At 41.1% G+C, this 24,454-nt stretch overlaps 1 protein-coding gene across 2 annotated transcripts in view; it reads right to left on the bottom strand.

Annotated features, from left to right (window-relative positions):
- Positions 1–6,841: 6,841 nt before the first annotated feature.
- The window catches only part of rab8b (RAB8B, member RAS oncogene family), a 99,328-nt gene continuing 81,715 nt past the window's right edge, over positions 6,842–24,454 (bottom strand). For both annotated transcript variants that reach the window (XM_052042430.1, XM_052042429.1), the window contains exons 2-8: positions 23,230–23,290; positions 19,658–19,718; positions 18,516–18,593; positions 14,293–14,382; positions 14,145–14,210; positions 12,035–12,085; positions 6,842–9,640 (exon numbers count right to left, since the gene is read on the bottom strand). In XM_052042430.1, the coding sequence (XP_051898390.1) occupies positions 9,545–9,640; positions 12,035–12,085; positions 14,145–14,210; positions 14,293–14,382; positions 18,516–18,593; positions 19,658–19,718; positions 23,230–23,290 (503 nt within the window). In that variant the 3' untranslated portion in view covers positions 6,842–9,544. The remainder of the gene's footprint in view (positions 9,641–12,034; positions 12,086–14,144; positions 14,211–14,292; positions 14,383–18,515; positions 18,594–19,657; positions 19,719–23,229; positions 23,291–24,454) is intronic.

The following is a 24,454-nucleotide window of genomic DNA, read 5'->3' as shown; positions in this document are numbered from 1 at the left end:
GACCCTGTATTGTGCTGTATTGTTCTATGGTTCTATGGGATGGGGGAGACCTTTTGACATGTTGGCACCCACAGTGCCACCCATGGGCACCAGACAGACCCAGCGCCCACAGCACCACCCACTGACACCACTCCCATAGTTCCACCTGGTAACACACCTCACCATACGCCAGCACCGGGTGAGCTGGCACCCCTCAGCACCCATTGACACCTGACACCCCCGGACCCACCCTTTTCTCCATTGCCACCGGTATAACTAGTGTGCACCCACAGAACACACTCCAACACCAGGCTGCCCAATGACCACAGCATCACCTCCAGGCACGAGGCCACCCAGCACAGACAGTCCTGCCCACTAACACAAGCCACCGGCACCTATTGGCATCAGCCCACCAGGCTGCCCACACCCACACTACAGTACAGTGCAATGCCGTGCTTGCTGGCATCAGCTGACCCGGACATCCAGCAACAGGTCCTGCTCTGCCTGCAGCCCCCCTACTGGCACCTCACACCCTGTGCTGATGGGTCACCCATCAGTGCCAGGTCACTGCCAACCAGTTGCTGTGCAGCAAACGACCCACAGCCTCCAGCAGCTGTTGGTGCGAGTGACTCTGCAGCTGTGACACTACCGACCAGCAGCAGGTGACTATCACCGAAAGCACCAGAGCAGCCCATGCCTGTGTCCGGCCACCCACTGGCACCCAGTCACCTTGTAGACACTCCTCTACCTCCCGACATAATGCCACACAGCACGCACTGCGCGGCGTACTGGCATCATGCCATCCCATCCCTTCTGTATACCAGGGTATTCTGCCCCCACACCCCCTACTGCTGCCAGGCTGTGGGGTTCTGTGTGTGGAATGGCACCAGTGGGTGCAGGATGGAAACGTTTGATGCGTGGGTTGTCCCAGTGACGGCAGGTAGCACCCACAGTGCTACCCCGTGATGGCCTTCCTGGTATCTCCTATTTATCAACTCACACCGACCTGTCTGTCCTCGGCCTCCTCCACTGCCAGGGTGAGACTAAATGCAAACGAGGGGAACAGCTCCTCATATTCCACCTGGACAGTCTACAACCCGACGGCATGAACACTGAATTCTCCAACTTCTGGTAACCTGCTCCCCTTCCTCTCTCCTCCTGATCTACCCAGTTCCTCCTACACCCATCCGATCACCCTGTTTCTTTCCCCTCCTCCACCCTCTCTATCTGCCCATCACCCACACATCCCTCTCACTGGGTCCCCTCCCTCCCCCCACTGTTCCCCTCTGCCCTCCCCACCTCCCTGATTTGGTTCCATGCTCCACCTTCCTCTCCTATCAGATTCCACCATCTGCAGCCCTCTGTTGCCTCCACCTATCGCCTCCCACCCTCCCCTCCTCCATCTGCCTATCACCCCTCCTCACCTGGATCCACCTATCACCTGCCACCCCTCCCCTCCACCTTTTTATACTGGCTATCTCCTATTGTTCACTGTCAACTGGCCATCTCCCTCCACAGATACTGCCTGACCCTCTGAGTTCCTCCAGCATCTCGTCTGCTGCTCCAGATTCCAGCCCCTGCATCCTCTTGTGTTTCTGTATCAATTTTCATAGCCCATTCAGAGTTTCAACTAGAGTCACACAGCACAGAAAGAGGCCCTTTGGCCCACTGAGACCGCACTGACCATCGAGACCCATTGACACTAATCCCAATTTATTTTCCCCACATTCAACAGCACCCACTGGTCCTGAGCTTCTGCCACTTTAATCCTTCATCCCATTTCCACTCTAACCTACCCGTCTGTGGCCTTCTATACTGTTACAGTGAGGCCCAATGCAAGCTTGAGGAACAGCACCATGTTGCAGTTTTCTGGACCCAATATCAAACTCCAAAACTACAGGCAACTCGCTTTCTCTGTCTGTATCAGAACTGATCATTTCTGCCTGTCATCCACCTGTGATTTTCAGTGTTCTTTTTCTCTCTGTTAGATAGCCTGCTCGGCTGGCCACATCCAACAGCACCACTATTAGTGACATTCAGCACATAGAAGCATAATGTGCTTCTAACTGCTATACTAACCCATTTGGTCTCACCCTATCAGAGATATTTCCTTTGTACTACTCCATCCCTTCCCCACCTTCTCTGCAAATGAAGCAAACCTGTTTTCTCTCTTTTCTAATTCTGATGAAGGGTCTCAGACCTGAAATGTTAACTTGGTTTCTCTCTCCACAGATGCTGCCTGACCTGCTGAGTGTTTCCAGCATTTTCCATTTTAGTTTGGATTCTCAGCATCAACTCTTCTCTCTCCCAGGGTCTACAACTGACCTACACACCAGGGTGAATTAATCTAGCAACTGATCTTCCTTTACCAAGAGTCCAGCAACATTTTGGAGTTTAGGACAATGAGGCGTGAGCTTGTCAAAACATACAAGATCCTAATTGGGCATGACAGAGTAGATGTTGAACAATACACGAGATGCTGGAGGAAATCAGGGGGGCAGGCAGCATCTGTGGAGGGAAATGGACTGTCAACATTTCAGGTTGAGATCATTCATCTGGACTGCCAGAGCTTCTGAAGTATGGACATGATCTGGACTTGAGATATTTTCACCATTGGGTGAATCGCAAATGAGAGGACATAGTTTTAAATGACTGGCCCCTTATCGTGAAACTGAGGCATGTAGAAATTTCTTCTCACAGGGGGTGGTGAATCTCTGCAATTCCCTGCCCCAGTGTGGAGGATAGCTCATTAAACGTATTTAAAGAGGAGGTAGACAAATTGGGAGGATGAGGACAATGGGGATTTGGCACAGAGGAGGAGTTATTGAGTGGTGGGGCAGGTTTGAGATGCCTACTCCTGCTCCTATATTCTTTATTGTGTTCATGTATCTATGTCCTTGGCAGGTGTAAAGTACTCATTTCTTACCCTTTGCCTCCTTGAGTAGGTTAAAGTTCTTGGTTCCTGAACAAACCCTCCTCCTGTTTGCACCCCAGTAGAATATTTTTGGATTCCCTTTCAGGTTTGCTGTCTTTTTTCATCCTCTTGTATGGTTTCACATACGTATTCCCTTTCTTACTTTCACTCTGAGCTTTGCGATCAGCCTAGCTCTCACAGACAAATGCTCTACTCTTCCTGCTCCATTTTGTTCAGGATTTTATTTCACTGCTCCAAGGGAAAGCACCTAAACTGTTGCAGACACATCTGCACCTCAAAGCACTCCCTTCATTCAATTCAATTTTCACGGGCTGAGACGTGATTCTAATTTACCTGGGCCAGATCTGTTGACGTCATTGGAAAAGTGCCTAATTTTTACCTTATGTCTGTTTCCATTGTTATTCTAAACCCAGTGAGGTTATGATTAGTTCCCACATTTATACATGTTCCACTGGGTCTGGCTCATTTCCCAGAACCAAGTCCCGGACTGGCACCTTTCTTCATGGGCCAGAACCACAGAACAGTACAGCACAGGAAAAAGCCTTTTGGCCCACGATGTTGTGCCAAACTAATTATAAACTAGTAATTAAATGCCTAACTAAACTAATCCTTTCTGCATACACAATGCCCATATCCCTCCATTCTCTGAATATTCACGTGCCTATCCGAAAGCCTCATAAACACCTCTATTGTATTTGCCTCCATTATCATCCCTGGTAGCACATTCCAGCCACCCACCACTGTGTAAGAGACTTGCCCCACGCATCTCTTTTGAATTTACCCCCCTTTCACCTTAAATGCATGCCCCCCTAGTATTAGACATTTTGACCCTGGGAAAAAGATATTGGCTGTCTACTCTTTCTATGTCTCTGATCATCTTATAAACTTCTATCAGGTCTCCCCTCAGCCTCCAGAGAAAACAACCCTAATTTGTCCAACCTCTTCCCATAGCATATACCCTCTAATCCAGGCAGCATCCTGGTAAACCTCCAAAGCCTTCCCATAATGGGTAACATTGAACATATCAAGAAAGTTCACATGAACATACTTCAGAAGCTCTACCCACCTTTCTCTTGTACGTTATTGCTTCCCCAGTCTATTGTTTAGATAATTCATGTGCCTCATTATCACGTTCACATCTCTTGCACATCTCTTCAATTCCTCTGCACATTTACTCCTCAATACCCTTCCCACCAGTTTAAGGCCTGCACAATAGTCCCAGTAATGTAACCACACCTTGTTTCTCTCTTCCAAGCAGATTCTGTCCATTACTTCAGAACCTCTCTCACCAGCACGGCCAGACTCCTCTCTTTCTTGAACATTGTAGATATAGGAATATTTAGAACCCACTCATTCCTGCTTTCTATTTGCTATTGTATTGTAATTCTATAAACCTGCAAATCATGATCTTAACTTTTGTTGTGCACGCATGAAAATGTACTTGTTTCTTTTTACTTGTTCTGAATCTGGTCCTGTCTGAGCATTATTTGGTGATCTGTTGCCACTCCGGTCTTTTATTATTTCTACACACACACACACAGTATACATACACACTGTATTTCCCCCCCTCAATTGCAATGCTAATTTCCGTATCCACATTTCCACCAAGTTAAACCAGGACATCAGCCCGAACTATATTGAGGTGTAATCCATCCTGTCTGCATGAGTTCGTGCTCCAGGACTTGGAAGCACTTCTTCCAGCACCTTTTATTCTGGGTCACATTAATCTGTACTGCACGGTTTCTGAGCAGAATGCAGAGCAATCTGAGATTACCGACATTTAAAGACCCATCTTTCTTTCCCAACTCTCTGAAGCCTGCCTGCAGGAACTCATCCCTTTTTCTATTTATGCCTTTACACCACTACCTCTGGCTGTTCACCTTCTCTGTAATTTTGCTGCAGCAGCTCAGTGATTAACATTAACATCCTGAAACCACAGAAACACTGTGCTCTTAACTACAAAATTCCCTAAAATGCAGCTCTCTTGATCCTGCTCCTTCCTCCCTGTAGAACTGAGACACCCATCGTACAATGATCTGGGCAAAGCTGTACTTTCCAGAGAAACGCCCCTCCCAGACTTGGAACCGTCAGATTTCCTCAGCTGTCTGTCTGCCTTTTTGTTATCTGGCAGAAACCTGACTGCACCAACTTCCTCAAGCAGCAGGATGATCACTTCCTGCCTATGAAAGTCACCCGCCTCAAACTCAGAAGCTGAGCTCCTCCAGCTGATGATACTTCCTGCAACTTCCTATTCAGGACTCAACTAACAAAGAATAAACATAGTGCCATGACTATTAATTTTATTTACCTTGAACAAACCCTTATTTTCCTGTCTCATTCCCTTCACTCCCCAGAACTTCCATAAAACCATCCTGAGATTCTGGCAGAACATGGTGCTCAGTTCTCCATTTAGAATAATGTTCATTTCTCTGCCTCTCAGATTAAATAGGCTAGGCCTCAATTCTTAGAGGTTATAAGAATATCAGGTGACATTGAAATGTACAAAATTCTCAGAGGGCGAGAGAGAGTAGGTACAGGGAAGATCCTTCCCCTGGCTGAGGAGTTTAGAACTAAGGTGCCACAGTCTCAATAAAGGGCACTTGCCATTTAGAACTGAGACAAGGAGACATTTTCTTCCCCAAAGGGTAGTGATTCTTTAACATCCCCTACACCAGAGGACTGTGGAGACACAGTCAGAGTTCATTTAAAGCTGAGATTGAGATTTTTTGGATGCAAGAGGAATCTAGCAATACAGGGACATGATCTTGAGACAGAAGATGACTTGATCTTGTTGAATGGTGGGACAGACTTGAGCTAACAGCCTCCTACAGCTACTATTCATTTTTAAGTGTTTGTCTCATCTACTGGCTTCAAAGACAAGCTGAACAGTTTTACCAGAATGATACTGGGACTGAACTAAATTGGAGGACAACCTATGGAGTGCAAGCTTTATCAAGAAGTTTAAAAAGGTGAAGCGGATTTGACAGCACAGCTGAGGAGAAACCGAGATCAGGAGTTTCTTTAATCAATTGAGATAACTGTGTGAAATAAGTTTGTCTCCACAACCCTGCCAAACCTAACAGCTGGTTCTGATGGGATGAATAAAGATCAGCTGCAAGGCCTTCTTTTAATGGTGGAGCTGTGGGCAGGATTGGGAAGTCACTGACATAACCTTAAATTGGTATTAATGTCATTCAAGGTGATGTCTGGAGACACTTCAAAGGGTATGTAAACCTGGAACTTCTCTCCAAAAATATTAAGTATTGCGCATGTTGGAGGTCAAAAATGGGGTTGATATATTTTTGCTAGATAACATATTGCTTTAGACTCAAGAGAGGCAAATGGAATTAGCATCCATACCAACCAACATTTCAAAAGTTAACAAACCTGCAGGAACATTTCTGGTTGTGACACCTTGCTCTGGAAAAACCTGGGTCAAATTATTTCAGGGCAGGTCAGCAGAGCTCTGCGAAACCACTTACCATGATACATAAATTAATTGGCATCTTTTCAGCTCCACAGCTGGACTGCAAGCTGTCAGGCTTCAATTCTGCAACAGCAGAGCACCACAAGAGAAAACTTTACCAAGTAACCTTTAAGTGCAGCATGCAACAAATGCAAACACTGTAGGGACCTCTCTAGTTTCCAACATGTCAGTGACTCGGAATCTGTGACTAAATACAACCACAGTATTTCCTTTTACAAATTCTTGCAATTATGTGATGCTGAGCTAGGAGGCTCTAGTTTATGAAGATATTTTTCACGAAAACTGTTCATAGAAATACCAAAATATGCAAAGTCTCTGATTTACAAAACTTTGCTTAATGGTATGTTATCCAGGAACACATCCCATATGCAAGTTGAGGAATGCTGCAGTTAAATTGTGAACAGTACAAAAAGGCATTACAGACAACCAAAGACCACTGCTCATTCTGGCATTTAACTTTTATTTCAGACTCATTATAAAAAAAAGTCCACACTGAATAATAAAACCCACCAAGTTTACTTTACAGAACATCAGTACACGAATTAATTGGATTCAAATGTTAAAACACTTATCATAGGAACCCATCCTATTCATTTAGCTGCAGGTACATACAATATTGTCAGGGTTTTTCAAATATTCTTTCAAATGTTTAGAGTTAATAAAAAAAAACATTAAAAAATTCCAAAGTAGTTTTTTGGAAAGGGCAAGAAAGGAGGGAGTGTGATTACGTATTTTAATTTACAATGCAATAAAATTATCGATGGTCCCTGGTAAGTGTTCTTGACAAATTGTAAGGTAATAAAAAAAGTTTTGTCTAGGAGGATTGAACAGGTTTTATGCAACATAATACAGTCATGGGCACAAATGAACATGTGCTTACAGTTACTGCAAGCTCACTTATGCCAAACTCTGCATTCCACAGGACCGAGATTAAAAATAAACACTGAAGTAGTTTATTAAGAATTAACAATAATAAAGTGCAGCCCTGGAAACAGTAATACTGCTGCGAATGCTTTCTCTTCCACAGTCAAGTTTCTTGTAAACCATACACATTGATCATTTTATGAAACAAAATTCAAAATCCACAGGGAATAGTTTTTTTTTGATAATTAGTATCCGTACTGCAAGCCAACCCCCAGTTTTGCAGACTTACTGTTACAGTGTTGTGAACAAGTTCACAATAAGAAAGCATTTAATACCAATGCAAATCGTTTCTTTTAGAAACCTCACTCTTGCCATGCGGAAAGTGAACTTCCTACGGGCTTCCGCGATGTATTTATAATTTAGCATAGCTACAGTTAAGAAAATAGCAAAAACTTTTTTTTATACATCAGAGCATATACTCCACTGTACCGCTGCGTCAAGAAGCATATTTGATAATAGTCATTACAGGCTGGAGAAGGTTGTTCATGGAGAGACAGGCATGTGTGTACACATTCTTATAGCAATTGCCAGTAAATGGTCAGTGACATGTCAAAAGTCAAGACTTAAGACACTTGCGAAGTTTGATGTGTCTCTGATAATGCCCAGTGGTTTTCCTTATAATAAAACTTCCTTTAAAATCAAAGACACAAGATTGATGTCTTTTGACAAGGAGATTGTAGAAACCTTGTCAACAACATGCTACTGCAGGTTCACAGGTGTTAAAGAGTAGGCTACAGATTCTGCTGCAGCTATGGTATGAAAGAAACATTCATCACTCCAGTGCTCAAGCAGTCAGGGCATACGGACCTCAGCACTGCAAGAGGAAGCCACTTGAATCTGATTAAGTTTGTTACAATGTACCAAAACAGCCAGCGAGGCAAAGTTTGTGTCTGATATCAAGTGACTAAGAGCAACACCAAATCCAGAGGGGTTGCCAATAAAGGACATACATCAGTGAGAGGGTGGGGCTCAACAGTACACAGGGGAAAGGTGCTCGTGGTCACACGGTGCAATTTAGGAAGGTACTGGCTCTCAAGTGGGGTTCCAAAGAGGGAGCAGGACAGACAGCGAGTCTGGCAATACCAAAGAGAGCTTGTGTTCGGTCAACACTCCAACCTGGCCACACAATGTTTGTGCTCGTGCTACTGTTTTCCAAATGATGGGGATCCTTCTCCTTCCACCTGCACCTTTTAAAATCCAATCACATAGTCTGAGAGTTTGCCTCCATTCTCACTTCCACCAGTTCTTTCATCGCTCTGCCTCTCAAGGCGCAGATTCCTTGGGGCCCATGGGACATTGAAGTGGCCCCTGTTCCTGTGCGTGACCTAAAAAGCCCTTCTGACCACAGAGAGCATCACAACTAAACTGCTCCACATTCTCACACAAACTACTTTCAATTACAGGGAGAGTGATGTGTCACCAGTAAACAGTAGGATCCATGGCTGATGTTCTCCACCTTGACATAACGGCAACAAGTTCCAGTGCAGCACTCCTGCAACTAGCAGTCAGCATCTAACTCTAGCCCCAACTCTAGGCTGGCTGATACAATCACAAAGTTTCACTAGACAAACACTGACATAGAAGTCATCTAAGTAGCTTTTACTTCAGGGCATTTAGCCAAAAAAAAAACAACGAGCATTTAGAGAAGTTCAACCTGTCCAGGGCCACTGCTTTTAATATTCTTGTTAACCTGGTCATGCCAAATTGAGAGAGGAAAATGAGATCCAGAAGTACTTGCTTTGAGAGAGGCGAGTAGAAGGGAAAGGGGGTCAGAAAAGGTTAAACATTTGGGAATGGGAACACAAACACAATTTAACTTGCAAGGAGTTTGCCAGGATCAAAGGTGATTTTGGCATATATACTGTATGGATGGTTCCATTCACAGACAACAGCTTCTACAGCAGGCAGTCCAGATTAAACAAGTTCACACAGCATATTCCTGTATCTCCAATTCTTCCATTTCCATTTTCCGTCACAATGGTGAACATGAGCCAACTGGGTGGGGGTGGGGGGAAGGAGTGGAATGAGGGGGTGGGCTTGAGATGGCACTTGTGTGTGTATCTGCCCAACCCACTCAGGGAAGACCAACAGGTGATCTGCAAACAGCGAGCTCTCAGCAGCAGCAGGTGGAATTAATTTCAGAGGCTGATCAACACTGTGCTTTCAGGGAAGCAAAGAAGGTTGCCCTAAGAATGCTGCAGTCTGTCATTTTAGGTCCATCAAAGCAGTGTACACCGGAAGAAACTGGTTTTCTTTGACTGGTTCTTGGCGGTGATTTTGACTTGTCCACTGCCTCCTGGAGGACTGTTTTCATTCTAGAAACAGAAATGCATTGTCAGAAATTTTTTAAAGACAGATGGACGTAAACAACGTTCGTCACACAAGGTCCTCATTTATCTCATCACACTGCTGCCGTATTGCCAAGTCCTGTGTATTCTCAAGAACACCTCCCTGACATCTGGTAAAATATGTCAGTTGTTTAGATTAGGAAGCGATTGCCATCCACATTTGCCCATTCTTCCATTGTTGCACGTAGGAACGGGCATTTGAAGGAAGTAAAACAAATGATTTTGGGAATCACAAATGCACAAGTCCATTATAGGGATTTTCCCATAAAACTCTAAAATGGTTTTCAAAGCAGAAGGATAAGGAAGCAGTGGCCTAGCCTCCACTTAGCAAAACCTCAGGCAACAATTTAAATATCAGACAATCTTTTCACCTGGAAAGACTGGGGCCTCAGGAAGCACAAAATCCATTTAGTCCTAATGTCTGCGCAACTGGAATTGGAGCTAGAAGGATTACTGCAGCTTTCAAGTCTAATTATTGGATTTCTGATGAAGCACGATGCCAGCAAAACTTTGCCCAAATAGTTTTCTCTACAATACACAAGGATATTTGGAAATGGCAGCCTTCAGTGTTGCCACCACCACCCGAATTTAAAACAAAGTTGAATATCCTTGATCATTGAATAACTTTGATTAGCACCCAGAAAAGGAAGCTATTCTATCAAAATGGTTCAGTGTAGAGATGATAGTTACCATCCACTTGCCTGCCATGTCACAAGTTGTTTCAATTCAAAATGCAAGACAGTTAGTGGCATGTTTGTAATTATCTTTGAAGTGAGATGTCATCTTGCATACAGCAGGTCTAGGGCTCAGGTTTAACATATGGTTCCCATTTCCTATACCAGTTTGACTTCCTTGGTATGAAGGAATTTTAAGTGGTAGATGGGTGATCCTCAAAGATATCAACAATGAGAACACTTTTCATTTAAGAACTTGACCAGTCTGGCATCCTGCTGTGCTGGCTCACTCAACAGTACGATCACAAATTTACTTGTGGCTCACTGCATGCAAAGCCAACAGGGCGGCACTGAGATTCTTCGATATGGCCACATGCCATTAGGTGAACAAAGGGATTCTGCTCAGTATCTCTGTCGTGTGGCTCCCCTACCCATTATTTGCAAAGAATAATGCAAGGATTCATTCAACCTTCACCTGTATTAGACTTGAGCTTTTACAGTTTGCAAAGTTCAACTCTTTCTGGTGAAGACCCAAATTACAGGAAACAAAAAGTGGCATCCCATGAATTGCTAAAGTGCTTTAGAATCCAAAGTGCTGTGATTGTTTTCCTTGGCACCACCCAAGGCATGGCTAGGTACAAGGTATGGTTAGTAAGTTTGCAGATGACACCAATAGTAGACAGTGAAGGTGGCTATCAAGAATTGCAATGGCATCTTGATCAACTGAGTATGTGGGCCAAGAAATGGGAAATGGAGTTTAATTCAGACAAGTGTGAGATGTTGCATTTTGTAAAGTCAAATCAAAGTAGGACTTGAAGTGAACAGCAAGGCACTTGGGAGTGTTGTAGAATAGAGGGACCTTGGAGTACAAGTACGTGGTTCCCTGAAAGTGGAGTCACAGGGAGACCGGGTGAAAACTTTTGCCACACTGGTCAGGGCACAGAGTATAAAAGTTGGGAGGTTATGGCTGTGTGGTTGTACAGAATGCTGGTGAGGCTGGACTTGGAGTATTGTGTTCAGTTTTGGTCACCATGCTATAGGAAAGATGTTATTAAACTGGAAAGAGTGCAGAAAAGATTTACTAGGACTTGAAGGACTGAGTTATGGGGAGAGGTCAGACAGGCTAGGACTTCACCTCTCACTTTCCTATGCTCCAAGGAATGATCTTATAGAGGTATGTAAGATCATGAGGGGCATAGATTTAAGGTGAGAGGGGAAAAAGTCTAATAAGATCTTGAGGAGCAGCTTTTTTTTATACGCACAAAGGGTGCTATGTATGTGGAATGAGCAGCCAGAGGAAGTGGTTGAGGCAGGTGTAACAACAACTTTTAAAAGACATGGATTGGAAAGGTTTAGAAGGTTATAGGTCAAAACATTGGCAATTGGGACTAGCTTGGATGGGGCACCTTGGTTGGCATGGACCAGTTGGGCTGAAGGGCCCGTTTCTATGCTGTACGACTCTACACCCAGCATTGAAGTCAGAGGCCTAGAGCCTCTCATGGACCAGGTATTACAGCAGTCAGGAAGAGTGGGTAAAAACACAAGGAACATGTACTGTTAAGCTGTAGTGAAATCTTGTCCAATCACAAGTACTGCCAGTGGGAAGGACCAACTCACAGCATTCCTAATCACATCTCAATATCAAATTTCTACAAGTGCATCTTGCAGTCCAGAAACATTTACATACCATTTTCCGGTTGAGCTTCGTCATGATATCTCGTGCAAGTGTAATAAATGCCTGTAACGAAATAAGTGACTGTCATATGTAGCTGTGTTTATCATGCACCTGTGTTTCAGGAAATGGAGTCATGGTGTTAAAAGCTGTGTATTTAGCATAACCCCAAAAAAAGATACAGCTTCTTGACAGATTAAGTATTACAGGAAAGTTGCCTTCTGCTTGCACATAATCATCACCAAATCTTGCATGAATTTATACATGGTCAATTTCACGTGTGCGGCGTGCTCTCCACCAGCAGCACTTAAGCAACTAAGAACCGTTGGCTATAACATGCAAACAATTTAGAGAAATAATTTTCACATGTTGCGTTTCAAAGTTAAAAGCAGGAAACGCTGAAGTCCTTTGCCTTTCAGAATCCTAAATGACTTTACTCAAAGATTCCAAACATTTGCAACTCTGGAGGGAATAGATGCCGATTGTCTTCATCTTAAATTTAAAAAAAAATCAAGTCAAACAGCATTTGTACAAAGAAAAACAGTTGATATCGAAGATTGGCAACTTTTCCTGTTATCCTTTTTGTCTTCCATGACACATTCTGATGAAAATTCACTGAACTGAAGCATTAGGTGTCATCTTTTCAGATGCTTCCTGATCTGCAAAATGTTGCCAGCATTTTGTTTCTATTTCAAATTTTCAACTTCTACTGGATTTCACTTGTGCCATTTTGATTTTGAGAGATCATTAGACACAGCTAACTTTCAAACTAATGTTTGCAAATTTTACTTGCATTTTAAAAACAGAACCAGGAGTTGGAGTGTTGTCACGTCACACTAATTCAGTGTGACTGAATGCTTCTTTGAATACTGCTTATTCTGTTCTTGAAGATGATCAGTATGTTTAAAATTTATTCTGTGCTGCATATAATTTCACTCATTTATCCTGCACCACGGTTACCATATTCAGAAATGTTAATCTCATCAACTACTTGATTTCATTGAACTTGATGTATATAATGCAAATTGAAACAACCTTCCTGAAGCAAATAAGACAGTGAGAATACCAAGCCAGGTGGGCAAAGGGCTGAAAACAGCAAAGAAACGGAAGGGGTGGAGCAGAGCAAGGGGAAGGAAATGAGGAAAGATGGTCAGGTCACTGACAGAGGAGCCAACAGCACATTTTAGAAATTCATTTACAGAGGTTGATGTTGCTAACCACAATTGCTAGGCCATTGCAGAGGGCAATTAAGAGTCAAGCATATTGCTGTGGGTCTGGAGTCACAAGGACTAAACCAGATCCAGGAAGAATAGTTGTCCTTAAATACATGAATGAACCAGCAACTGATTAACTACAAGCATTTTATCCTCAAGTTAAATTTAAGTTCTCAAATAAAGATATTTATACCTCTTGGTCCCTAATACAATAACTTAATCACAATGCCATCATTCCCTCATGCAGCCCAATAGTACTCGAGTTGAGAGCTAACCAACAGGGACAAGAGTCACATATAGGCTTGATTGGGCCAGATTTTCTCCCCAAGGGACACTGCTAAACATCAACAGATTTTCATGACAACACAGCACCTTCAAAATCACCACAACAATATTGGCTGCTTGTTCCACATTGCACAAGTGAATCTAAATTCCCCAGCTGAAGTGGAATTTGAACTAATATTTCTGGATCAGTAGATTAGGCCTCCAGCTGTCAGTCCAGTAATGTAACCACTATTCTATTATATCTATTGTTTCTTAACTCCCCTTTCCAATATTTCCAAGGGTTAACTCCCTCCTCAACAAACTGGTCCACTACCTTTAACCCGACCTTTATCCTGCACACTCTCCTACCTTACCACAGACACTTCCTTATGTCCTTTCTTCCCTTCCCCTTTCTCTTTATCTAAAAACTTTACAATGTCTCTAAATTTTTTGATAAAAGACCAACATGAACTGTTAATGGTTTCTCCCCCCACAGATGCTGCCTATCCTGTCAAATATTTGTTACAATTTCAGAATTTATGTAACTACTCCATTTTCTCCATAAATTAACTGCGAATATAGACTGTATGATAACCACATACATTTACTTGCAGGTCAGTATGCAAATATTTCCCTTGGTTTCTTACCTCTTCAACATTTATGCTGGATTTTGCACTGGTTTCCAGGAACTTAATCCCATAATCTATCGCTAACTGTGGAACAATAAGCATCAGTTAGAAACAGAAAAACATATCTGAATAATCTTAAATAGGTGAACAACTTTTGTTGCCTTACCTTCTCCCCTCGCTCTTTCGACACTTGCCTTTTCTCATTCATATCACACTTGTTGCCCAGAATCATCCTTTCCACATCTGAAGATGCATGCTAAAACACAAAGATATTTTACTCAATCCAAACAAACAGTAAATTAACTGTATTAAATTTCCAAGCTGTTGGGATTCACACCCAGGTAAGAGTACAAGTTGGCAACCTCAATGTTCAGGTTTCCATCTCAATACATCGCTATATCTGCATCGCACAAAAACCCAGCAAATGTAGAAATGGTTCACACCGATACAAATCAGAATGACCACAGAAGGCAACTTTCAATGATACAGCAAGAACCTGTACAATGAGGCCCGTGACAGGTCTGACTTCCATTTCCTCTTTCCCTCACTTCCTTGTCTCTTCCAGTGAAAGTGGCAGAATTTTATTACATTTGCCCCTCAACTTCATTGAACATTCAGCTTTAAACCAGATCTCCTCTCAATACAAAAAATCAATCATACAAATTCATAATGATCACCATACCAAAAACTCAAAATTGCCATATAAACTGGAGTCCCTCCAACTCAGGACAGGAACAGTGATCAAATAAAAGGATTTTCATGAATCTATGCCTTTGTTTTGTTGTTGGAAAGTAACAGAAATGTAAGTCAACGTATAGCACAAGTACTTCTTAGTGACCCATTCAACTCTGAAATTCACAAAGCAGACAGGAAATTAACAGTGTAAACCAGTTTGTGCATTTTGGCAATGGGTGACTGCAGGGTGAATTTCTCTGCTCACTTTAGGAATTTTGAAGACTGAATTTAATTGCTCTAAAGAGAAAATTACCTCAGCTTTTAATTACAAACGATGTTCCTCAACACTCAGCTTGGGTATTATTTTTGCACTGCTTCCCTCATCCTTGTAACACTGCAGACAAACTGTGGGTGCAGCTAGTAGTATTCCTAGCAAAACTCTCAATATCCAGCTGTCTTTCGCTACTGTTGTTGCTGCCCCTACACATCGTGCTATGGGTTTCACTCACTAAACTATCACCTACACCCCCATAATCCTCTCTCCTAGCACATATTCCTTTTGGCTTAGAGACAGAAGGGACTAAAGATGCTGGAATCTGGAACAGAAAACAGAACACTTAAAGAACTCAGTGGGTCAAGCAGCAACTGTGGAGGCAAAAGGTGTACGTTGATGTTTTGGGTCAAGGCCTTGCTTCCTAGACCTGTTGCAAGGTCTTGACTGAAACATTGGTTTACACCTTTTGACTCCACAGATGCCGCTGACCTGCCGGGTTCTTCCAGCATTCTGTTTTTGGTTCTTTTTTTTAAATCCATTTGCAAGAAATCAATGTCACTGATATGCCAGCATTTAATTTTCCTTGAAATGAATAGCTGGAGTCACATTAGATAATAACAGACTTCCTTTCCTGAAGGACATTGGCAAAACCTCTGGATTACATGCAATTTTATCAATTTCATATTTCAAATGAACAAATTTGGGAAATAATCTAAATATCAATGATTCTAGCAACCAGAACTGGACTAAGTTTCAATGAGATCCCCCCTCATCCTTCTAAACTCCAGCAAGTACAGGCCCAGAGCCATCAAACGCCCCTCATACGTTAACCCTTTCATTCCCTGGATCATTCTCATAAACCTCCTCTGGATCCTCTCCAACGCCAGCACATCTTTAGAAATGGGGCCCAAAAACTTCTCACAATACTCCAAATGTGGTATGACCAACATCTTATAAAGCCTCTGCATTAAGTTTTTGCTTTTATATTCTAGTCCTCTTGACTAGACATTTCAGCTAGTATTAGCACATTTCCAAGTTGTTAGGTGTTAGACTATTATTTTTGCTCTTTCACGATATAGAAAAAGACAAACCACAATGACAAACTTTGGCTTTCATTTAAAAAGTGTCTAAAAGTTATAAAAGGTGTAGTAGACCTGGTCAGGATCATTTGAACCACTAACCGGAATCAGCATAATCAATAAACAGCCAAACTAGTTCATGCTGATTCCTTGTAGAGCAATGCATACACTTTGTTTCCTGTAGTCCTGCAAATTAGTTTCCTTCATGCCTACCTAGTATCCATTTAGGCTGCGTAGTGTTATAAATAGCAAACAGAACCTTCTGATTATAAAAGCAGAGGGGAAGTGAAAATTAAAACGAGAGGCAAGGATAATGTGTGAGAAACGATTAGTTGCCAATGTCAATGGGAATCTAAAAGTGTTGTATAAATAGTAAAATAGTGCATAGAAGAGCAGGAACTACAAAAAAAACAAAAATGGGAATTTACACAGAGATGCTGAAGGGGAAGTGAGTACTAAATGAGTACTTTGCATCTATCTTCACTGGGGAAGAGGGGGCTTACAAAGTAAAAGTGAAGGAGGAGATAGTTTAGACACTAGAAATATTAAAAATTGATGGGGGTGGGGGGGGTGCAGGGGTGGAAGGGAGGGTATTAGAACTATTGATCTTGGGAGTCCCTAAATCACCAGGACCATATGGGATAGATCCTAGGACTCTGAGGGAAGTATGGGATACAACTGCAGAAGCACTGACTGCAATGTTCCAGTACTCGTTTGATATGGGGGTGATACCAGAGGAGTACACAGTAGTAAATGTCATTCCCTTTTCTGAAAAAGGGAGTAAGGACAAAGCTCAGCAATTGCAGACCACTCAGTTAATCCAGTGGCAGGAAAGTTTTCAAAAGCATTGGTCTAGGACTGGATTAATTAAGGCAAACCAGCACGGATTTAAGGGCAAATTGTGTTTAGTTGATTTGATAGAAATGATTAATGAGTTAGTGGAGTTGATGAGGGTAATGCAATTTTTTGTTTCAGACTTCCAGTATCTGCAATTTTTTGATTTTTTTAAAAAAAAACAGGATTATGCAGTGCACATGGACTTTCTGAAGGCTTTTGAAAAGGTGCTGTATAACAAGGAGATTTGGAGACAGTGAAGTCAGGTGTACAAGTAGAATTCTAAACAAATGAAAGTGTCCAAGAGATGATATTCAAAGGATCCAAAGTGAGTCATTAAACTGAAGTGATGTGGAAGAAAGGGAAAGAAAGATCAAGTTTATACAGGTCCTCCCCAAGTTACAGCAGGGTTAAAGACGAAGCATCTCGATCCGAAACATCAACTGTCCTGCTGAGTCCTCCAGCACCTTGTTTGTTGCTCCAGACTCCAGCATCCGCAGTCTCATATTTCCATTCCTGTGAACTGTTCGTAACCCAAACAGTTTGCAAGTAGGAAATGTGACTGCAAACTGGGTTCCCACCTGGCAGAAGATGCCAGCAGCTTTGCAGCAGCTGGCAAATCCATCCTGTTGCTCTCCCAATGTATGGGCTGTACATAAGCTGAGAAAGACCTGTATGAATAAAGAGAAATGCTGAACCAAAGAGTATAAGCAACTTGGTATCAGTTTACATGGTACTCTTAATGAGGGCAATGGATTATATTGACTGAATACATCAAATCCCATTGTTACTACTTGGAATCAATACAGTTGGGGGCTTTGTCAGAACTCTAAAATTACATCTATACGGTTATAATGACAGAATAATACTGTATTTTGCCAACCCCAACCCTTCTGGAATTGAAGATGCAGATATGTTTTTTTTTTACTTGCATCACATTACTTGAGATTCTCTTCCTATGCACACTCTTACCCAGTCTAGTATCAATATAAATCGGCAGGATTTATTGGAAAATGTATCCACACGATCAGCCCAACTTGTATAACATTACATTAGCTTTTGTATTTTGTTTTTAAGATTACAATCTCATCTTCTGACAAGCCAGTCTAGAAACTGAGTTGAGCTTTTACTTCCTGCGTCTATCCAGATCATCACTGCTTCTGGGCCACCATCAGCAGTTTTTTTTTTGCACCCTCTGTCTCAGTTTGAGATTGTTTTATGCCTTGCACTCTCAAACATAAATAATTTCACGAAAGACCTGAAGTACCAACCAGTCAAAATAGGCTGAATTCAATGCTAGGACTCAAAGCTGTGCAAAACAACATGCCATTCTCAGTGCTTAAGACTTGATTTGAAAAATTTAAATAGTGTTCACTATTAAAAAAACATTGCTTCAAAAAAAAACAGCTAAATGCAACCAATTACAGTTCACGATTCGAGTGTTAGGCAGCCTTTGGAAACATATGCATTACATCAATTGTCTGGTTACTGCTCTCAGATCAAAGCTTTGAAAAAATTGTTACTCACCTCTTCAATATTTCTTATCCAGTTCTTTATGTTATCAAAAGACTTCTCATTTGTTATGTCATATACCAACATTATTCCCTAGAAACATGGTCAAAAAAATAGTAAGGTTTATAGCATGCACATTTCTGCACTGTTGCTTCCATCAAAATCATACAGCACAACAGCAACATCCCAAGGAACATGATACAGAATAAAGTGAAATTCTTGGTCAATGTAGATTTTTAAGGGACATTTTACAGGTGACAAGACAGAGATCCTCAGGAGGGAACAGATGTGTTATGTACCAACATTACCCTGCTTTGTTTTGAAACAATGGTGGTTACATTGTGTAGATTAGGGAGGAAATTTATAGTAAATTTTGCGTGGTACAAATTCTTCAGAAGGGCTGCAAAATTATTTCACTAACAAAGGTTTCAGAAATATACAGTAAAGCAAATCAGACATGATTACATAGTTTTTACTGAAAAGACTCAAATTTTCTCTTGGAAATCCTGGCAGATAACCCATTTCACAGACTCTGCAAAGTCCATTCAATGACTAGCTGCTACAAAGGCATAAGAAAATACAACACTCTGCTTACAAAGGAGGCCTGCAATACATAGCCAGCAGAGTGTAGCCAACTGCACAGGCAGAAAGTACAGGCATACCCTTGCACTTGACAATATGATGCATACATAGCTCATTGGATAAACCCAAGCCTGCACTTGCCATGCTACACACAGTGTAAACATGCAGAGCTGATTCCACCCCGCCCCCCTCCCCCCCCCCCCACCGATACCTAGATAATTGTGAATTGGGCTTGCATATTTCCCTACCAGCATCAGGGACTAGGTTTTCCTTCCTTCCAATCAACTGTATAACAGTGACATACTATCCACCCAGGACTCTTGTCAGCATGTGATGAGTTTCACGTGCAAACCAATTCCCTGTATCTCACAGTTCAACATGAGGGTTGCAGTAGAATCTCAAACATGACACTACTCAGACTGGAACTTGGTGGGATAATAAAAATAATTATGCAGCAGAAAGCAGTTTTATTGTTTCCCATTTGTCTAAAAATTAACTTTTAAAATTGTAAACATTAATTTGTACGTGTGCAAGGCTAACTGAGAATTTAGTAAAGGAAGACTCCTTATGCTTACCATAGCTCCTCTGTAGTATGCGGTTGTGATGGTACGGAATCTTTCTTGACCTGCTGTGTCCCTGATTGGAAAGAGGGGATACTTTAATCAAAACTTTTGAACTTCAGTCTCCTATGCTCCCATCATTGGTGTTTGATTGCAGGAGGCAGAGGTCCGAGCAGGTGGCTCGCAGTAAATAACTGATTGGCCACCCTGAAGATCCCATACCCATCCTCTTGGAATCCACAACATTGATGACTTGGTATTGCATTCAACACTTGCTCCTCTCGTTGTCAGAGTAAAACTTCAGCAGTTCTTGTCAAACTGATGTTCTGATACAAAGACTTTTACTTGTGCAATCAACAAATGGTGTGGGTCTATGGGTATGTTCAGGAAACCATTTGCAGTCATTTCCTTTGGTCAATTAAGGCCTACTGGTAGACTCATGAAAGGCAGCAAAATGGATCTTTTGATCTTGTTGGCAGGGACAGGCCAGAGAAGCCCTGCACAAATTATAAGGCATGAGATCTATAGCTCAATGTACTCAAACCACTGGGATTCCTCTATATGGGAGATTAACATACTTTTACACAACCTGGTGAGTATTACTTTTCAATCAATGATTTTGTTTTAAATCTGCAGAGCATGATGAAGGGAAAATAAATTTAGGATGTAAAGAGGGAATGAGGAGAGAATGATGGACGAAACAGATTGTAGGACAGATTAAATGTCAAGAAAAGGAAGATTGAACAGGGGACAATCATGGGACAAGACCCTTCTCTTTGGTTCTAATCAAAGAGTCAAAGCACAGACATGGGACCTTCGACCCAGCATGTCCATACTGACAATTAAGTACCTACTTATGCTAATCCCATTTACCAGCACTTGGACCATAAACTACACTATGCCTTGGCGATTTAAGTGCTCCTCTAAATACTTAAATGCTATGAGAATACTTGCGTCCATCACCCCAGGCAGTGCATTCCAGATTCCAATTACCCTCTTTGTGAAAAAGTTCTTACTCACATCCTCTCTAGACCTCTTACCCTAAACCAAAGGTACGTTTCACAACATCAAAAGCTTCAGTATTTCTTGTGTCTATCCAAAAGTGAGTGATACAGTACAAATTACAGATCAGTGTGGTTCTGCTCTTCACACTGCAGCTCCGTACAATAAGGTGTATTTGAAATAAAACTACATTTTTCAGATTTGTAGGAAATATATTCATGTCAAGTAGCTGTGTGTGCATTCACACATTGATAATCTTCAAAGCAATTCATCACAACACTGTTCAATAAACTGGTGAGTTGCATTTGTTGAAAACAATGAGAGGTTCAAATTCACACGAAAAAAAAAAGCAATTTGGAAGTGTTTTTTTCTTTTCTATCCAGTTCTGCAAAAATGATTGCACTGAAAAGGAATTTTACATCTTTACTCCTCCGTCTCAATCACCCACCCTCTCAAAGAAATAATGAACTACTGTGCAACCCCCATATAACATGGCTGTCAGGAAACAACTAACACCCACATTACAAGCTACCTGTATTACAACTAAAAATAATATGTGCCTAGTTTCCATAATAGGGCCATGATAATACCTCGTGGTATATCTGAAATTGCAAAATAACGAGGCAAGTTATATCGAAGCTGCACTGTATTCTAGTGATTCCAAAAGATCTGTCTGATTACTCACCGTACAGCCCAAACCAATTGTTCCTGGAATGAACTGTGATGTTTCACCTTACTCCTACATTCTGAAGACACTTCTACAAATTAACATGTGTCAAATAGCTGGGAAAGTTTAGTTTAAACCAGTTTATTTTTGTATTGTACTCCAGAGTTTGTATTGGTGCAGTCAAAATGGAAAATGTTTAAAATAAAACTTTTGAAAAGATAGTCACTAGTCAAGATGAATACACTGCAGGTCAAGTTAATTTATCTGGAATTAATTCAGATGGTGGTGACATGTTCCAGTTATTAGACTTCTCAGCATTCTACAAAATAATTTCAACATCTGCCTCAGATCACTGGGAGGCAGAATTCATCTGTCTTTGAACTTAATTTTGCAAATTTTACCACTTTTTAAATACTACTAAAAGTTTCACTTTCCACGGATCAACAGATTAAAATCATCCACAATTTCATTTCTTCAACTTGAAGGCATGTTCTCTTTCCTGGTCCCCAAACATCAAGTGCAGTGTGAAGAAATCTACTTCTATTTTTGACAATATAGGGTATGGTCTTTTCACCTGTATTGTAGTGCATTCACTTGTCCATGAAAACTGCAAATCCATCTTGCTTTTTGTCCTATTCTGCTACTTCTACTTCTTACATGATCAAAGATTTCACAGAAATGGTAGTTATGACTAATCAGCATAATTCTAAAAATAGGTTATAATCAACCAATCTTAAAGAACTTTGAAAAAAAGTTATGTGATAAATGTTGTGACATATACTCGGATTTTCGAAATATGTTACGGTGTTACATGCAGATAAGGTAAAGATGAGGTTACTAAATAGCTGGGAAAGTTTAGTTTAAACCATTCCCTAGAACCAGTTTATTTTTGTATTGTACTCAGAGAATGAAGTTACTAAAACTAGGAAGGCATTTATCATATGATAGGGTCCTCCTTACTTAAATATTTGATCTCGAGCTGCTGTTAATACTAGGTTACATAGGATATACAACACAAAAACAGACCATAAAAGGGAATTAGATCATTTCTTGAGAAAGTCCATTGCTAGACAAAGGTGAGGAACTGGATTTAAACTGGATTTATTTTTGATGTGGTGTAAGGAGTGTTTTGGGAGGGGGGGGGGGTTCAGGGGAGAAGAAACTAACTACATTCCAGACAGGCCCCTTCTACGCTGTGACCAAAAGTCCTACAATTTTGTCCATTAGACTGAATTTGCTAATAAGACTCATTGCTTCCCAAGACCAGAGTTACAACAGTAAACCATGCCCAAAATAAATCCATGTTCTTAAGAAATACAGGTCATAATTATATCTACTAAGAACTAAAATGATATTTTGGTGGGCAAGGATATGTTAATTGAGAAGAGTGGAAATACACAAACTTTCAAAGTCAATCTCTGCGCAAAAAAAATTCCAAACTTAGAAAACGCGAGTCACTGTCAAATTCAAGTACGTCAGCAGTGATGCTCAAGAGAAATTTACCCAGCCTTTGCTGACAGAAGTGATCCAAACTAAAAGCCAGAAGTTGAGTGGAATAATAAACATACTCTTGAAATAAACAACTACAAAGTCTATCAAACCAATTCTAAATATATTCTTGGTTAAAATTATTACTTTGTACAACCAATTAGCATACAGTTGTACATAGATAGTTTGCATTAAATTTTCATTCCTGTTGGAACTAGTGTGGTTGAGGAATTCCAGTTCAGTTACAATTTCTCAGAGCAATGAAAGATGATTGATCTGAAATGTCAACTGTTTTTTTCACTGATGCTGTTAACTAATGAGCATTTCCTTGTTTGTAATCGATTATCTAGCCTAAATCCAATATCACATTATATCAGTAACTCCTACATCTGAGCAAACAAATTACATTCATTGAACCATTAGTACTCACCATATCTGGAGCTTGATTTTCTTCCCATCTAGTTCTACTGTTCGTATTTTGAAATCAATTCCTACAAAACAGAAGTGCCAAATGAATAGGAAATGTAAAAATGACATTTATACACTTTTGCTCATCTCACGTTGATCAGACAGAATCTGTCCACATTACATTTTCTGCAAAGGCCTGTGACTTCCTGTGCAATCTGGAATCATGACTCATTTTACTGCACTTACCCAGTCAGTGTTAGTATCAAAATCAGTGGCATTTGAATGAGTGAAATCTTAGTAGACTTACTTTAATAACCAGCAATAAACCAGTGTTAATAATTACATTGATATCCATATTGCAAAACAATTGACTGAAAAAGTAGGCCACAAATACTACTCTACCACCCTCCCCACCCCCCGTGAAGCAGTACACTTTAATTTTCTTGTACATATTCATGCTCAATGTGGTCTCTTCAAATTCAGATTTATTGTCACATATACAAGCATTCCTGGCTCATATGAAGCTCACAGAGTAAACAGTATACATGATAAATACAGTCTTCTACACCGGAGGCCAAAAGCAGATTGAGGTGACTGTTTTGCACAACACTTCCACATGGACTACAAACGTGACTGAGCTTTCAGTTGCTCATCACTTTAATCCTCCATTTCATTCCCAGTCTCACCTCTCCATTGCCCCTTATATTATTTCAATGAAGCTTAATGCAAAGTTAACAAACTGCACTTGATCTTTCAACTAGGCATAATACAGCCTTCTGGATTCAATACTGCATTCAACTATTTCAGATGAACAGCATTTGCAGCATTTTTATTTTAGATCTCCAGTATCTACAACAGTAATTAAAGTATTCTGCAGTTACACCTCCTCCACTATCCTGTCACCCTGCATTTTTATCCTTATCATTTAATCGCTCTCACTTTTATAGAGGACTTCAATGAAGTCATGAAACAGCTGCTAAATGTTCTGTTGACATGAGGACAGGAAGGGAGGTAGTTAGGTACAGTAACGGGCAAAGATAGTATAATGTTGGATCATGTGGAATTGTCTATTTGGCACAAAAAGTGGAAAAATATCTAAATGGTGAGAGATTGCTGAGCTCTGGGATGCAGAGGTACTTGGATGCCCTAGTACATGATTTATAGAAGGTTCGAATGCAGGTAATTAAATAATATTCAGTTAGCTTTCGTATTGCTGGGGGAACCAAATACAAAAGTAGAAAGGTTAT

This window comes from Pristis pectinata, chromosome 32, assembly GCF_009764475.1.
Source record: "Pristis pectinata isolate sPriPec2 chromosome 32, sPriPec2.1.pri, whole genome shotgun sequence".
Taxonomy (NCBI): Eukaryota; Metazoa; Chordata; class Chondrichthyes; order Rhinopristiformes; family Pristidae; genus Pristis; species Pristis pectinata.
This window is presented reverse-complemented; position numbering and strand designations above follow the sequence as displayed.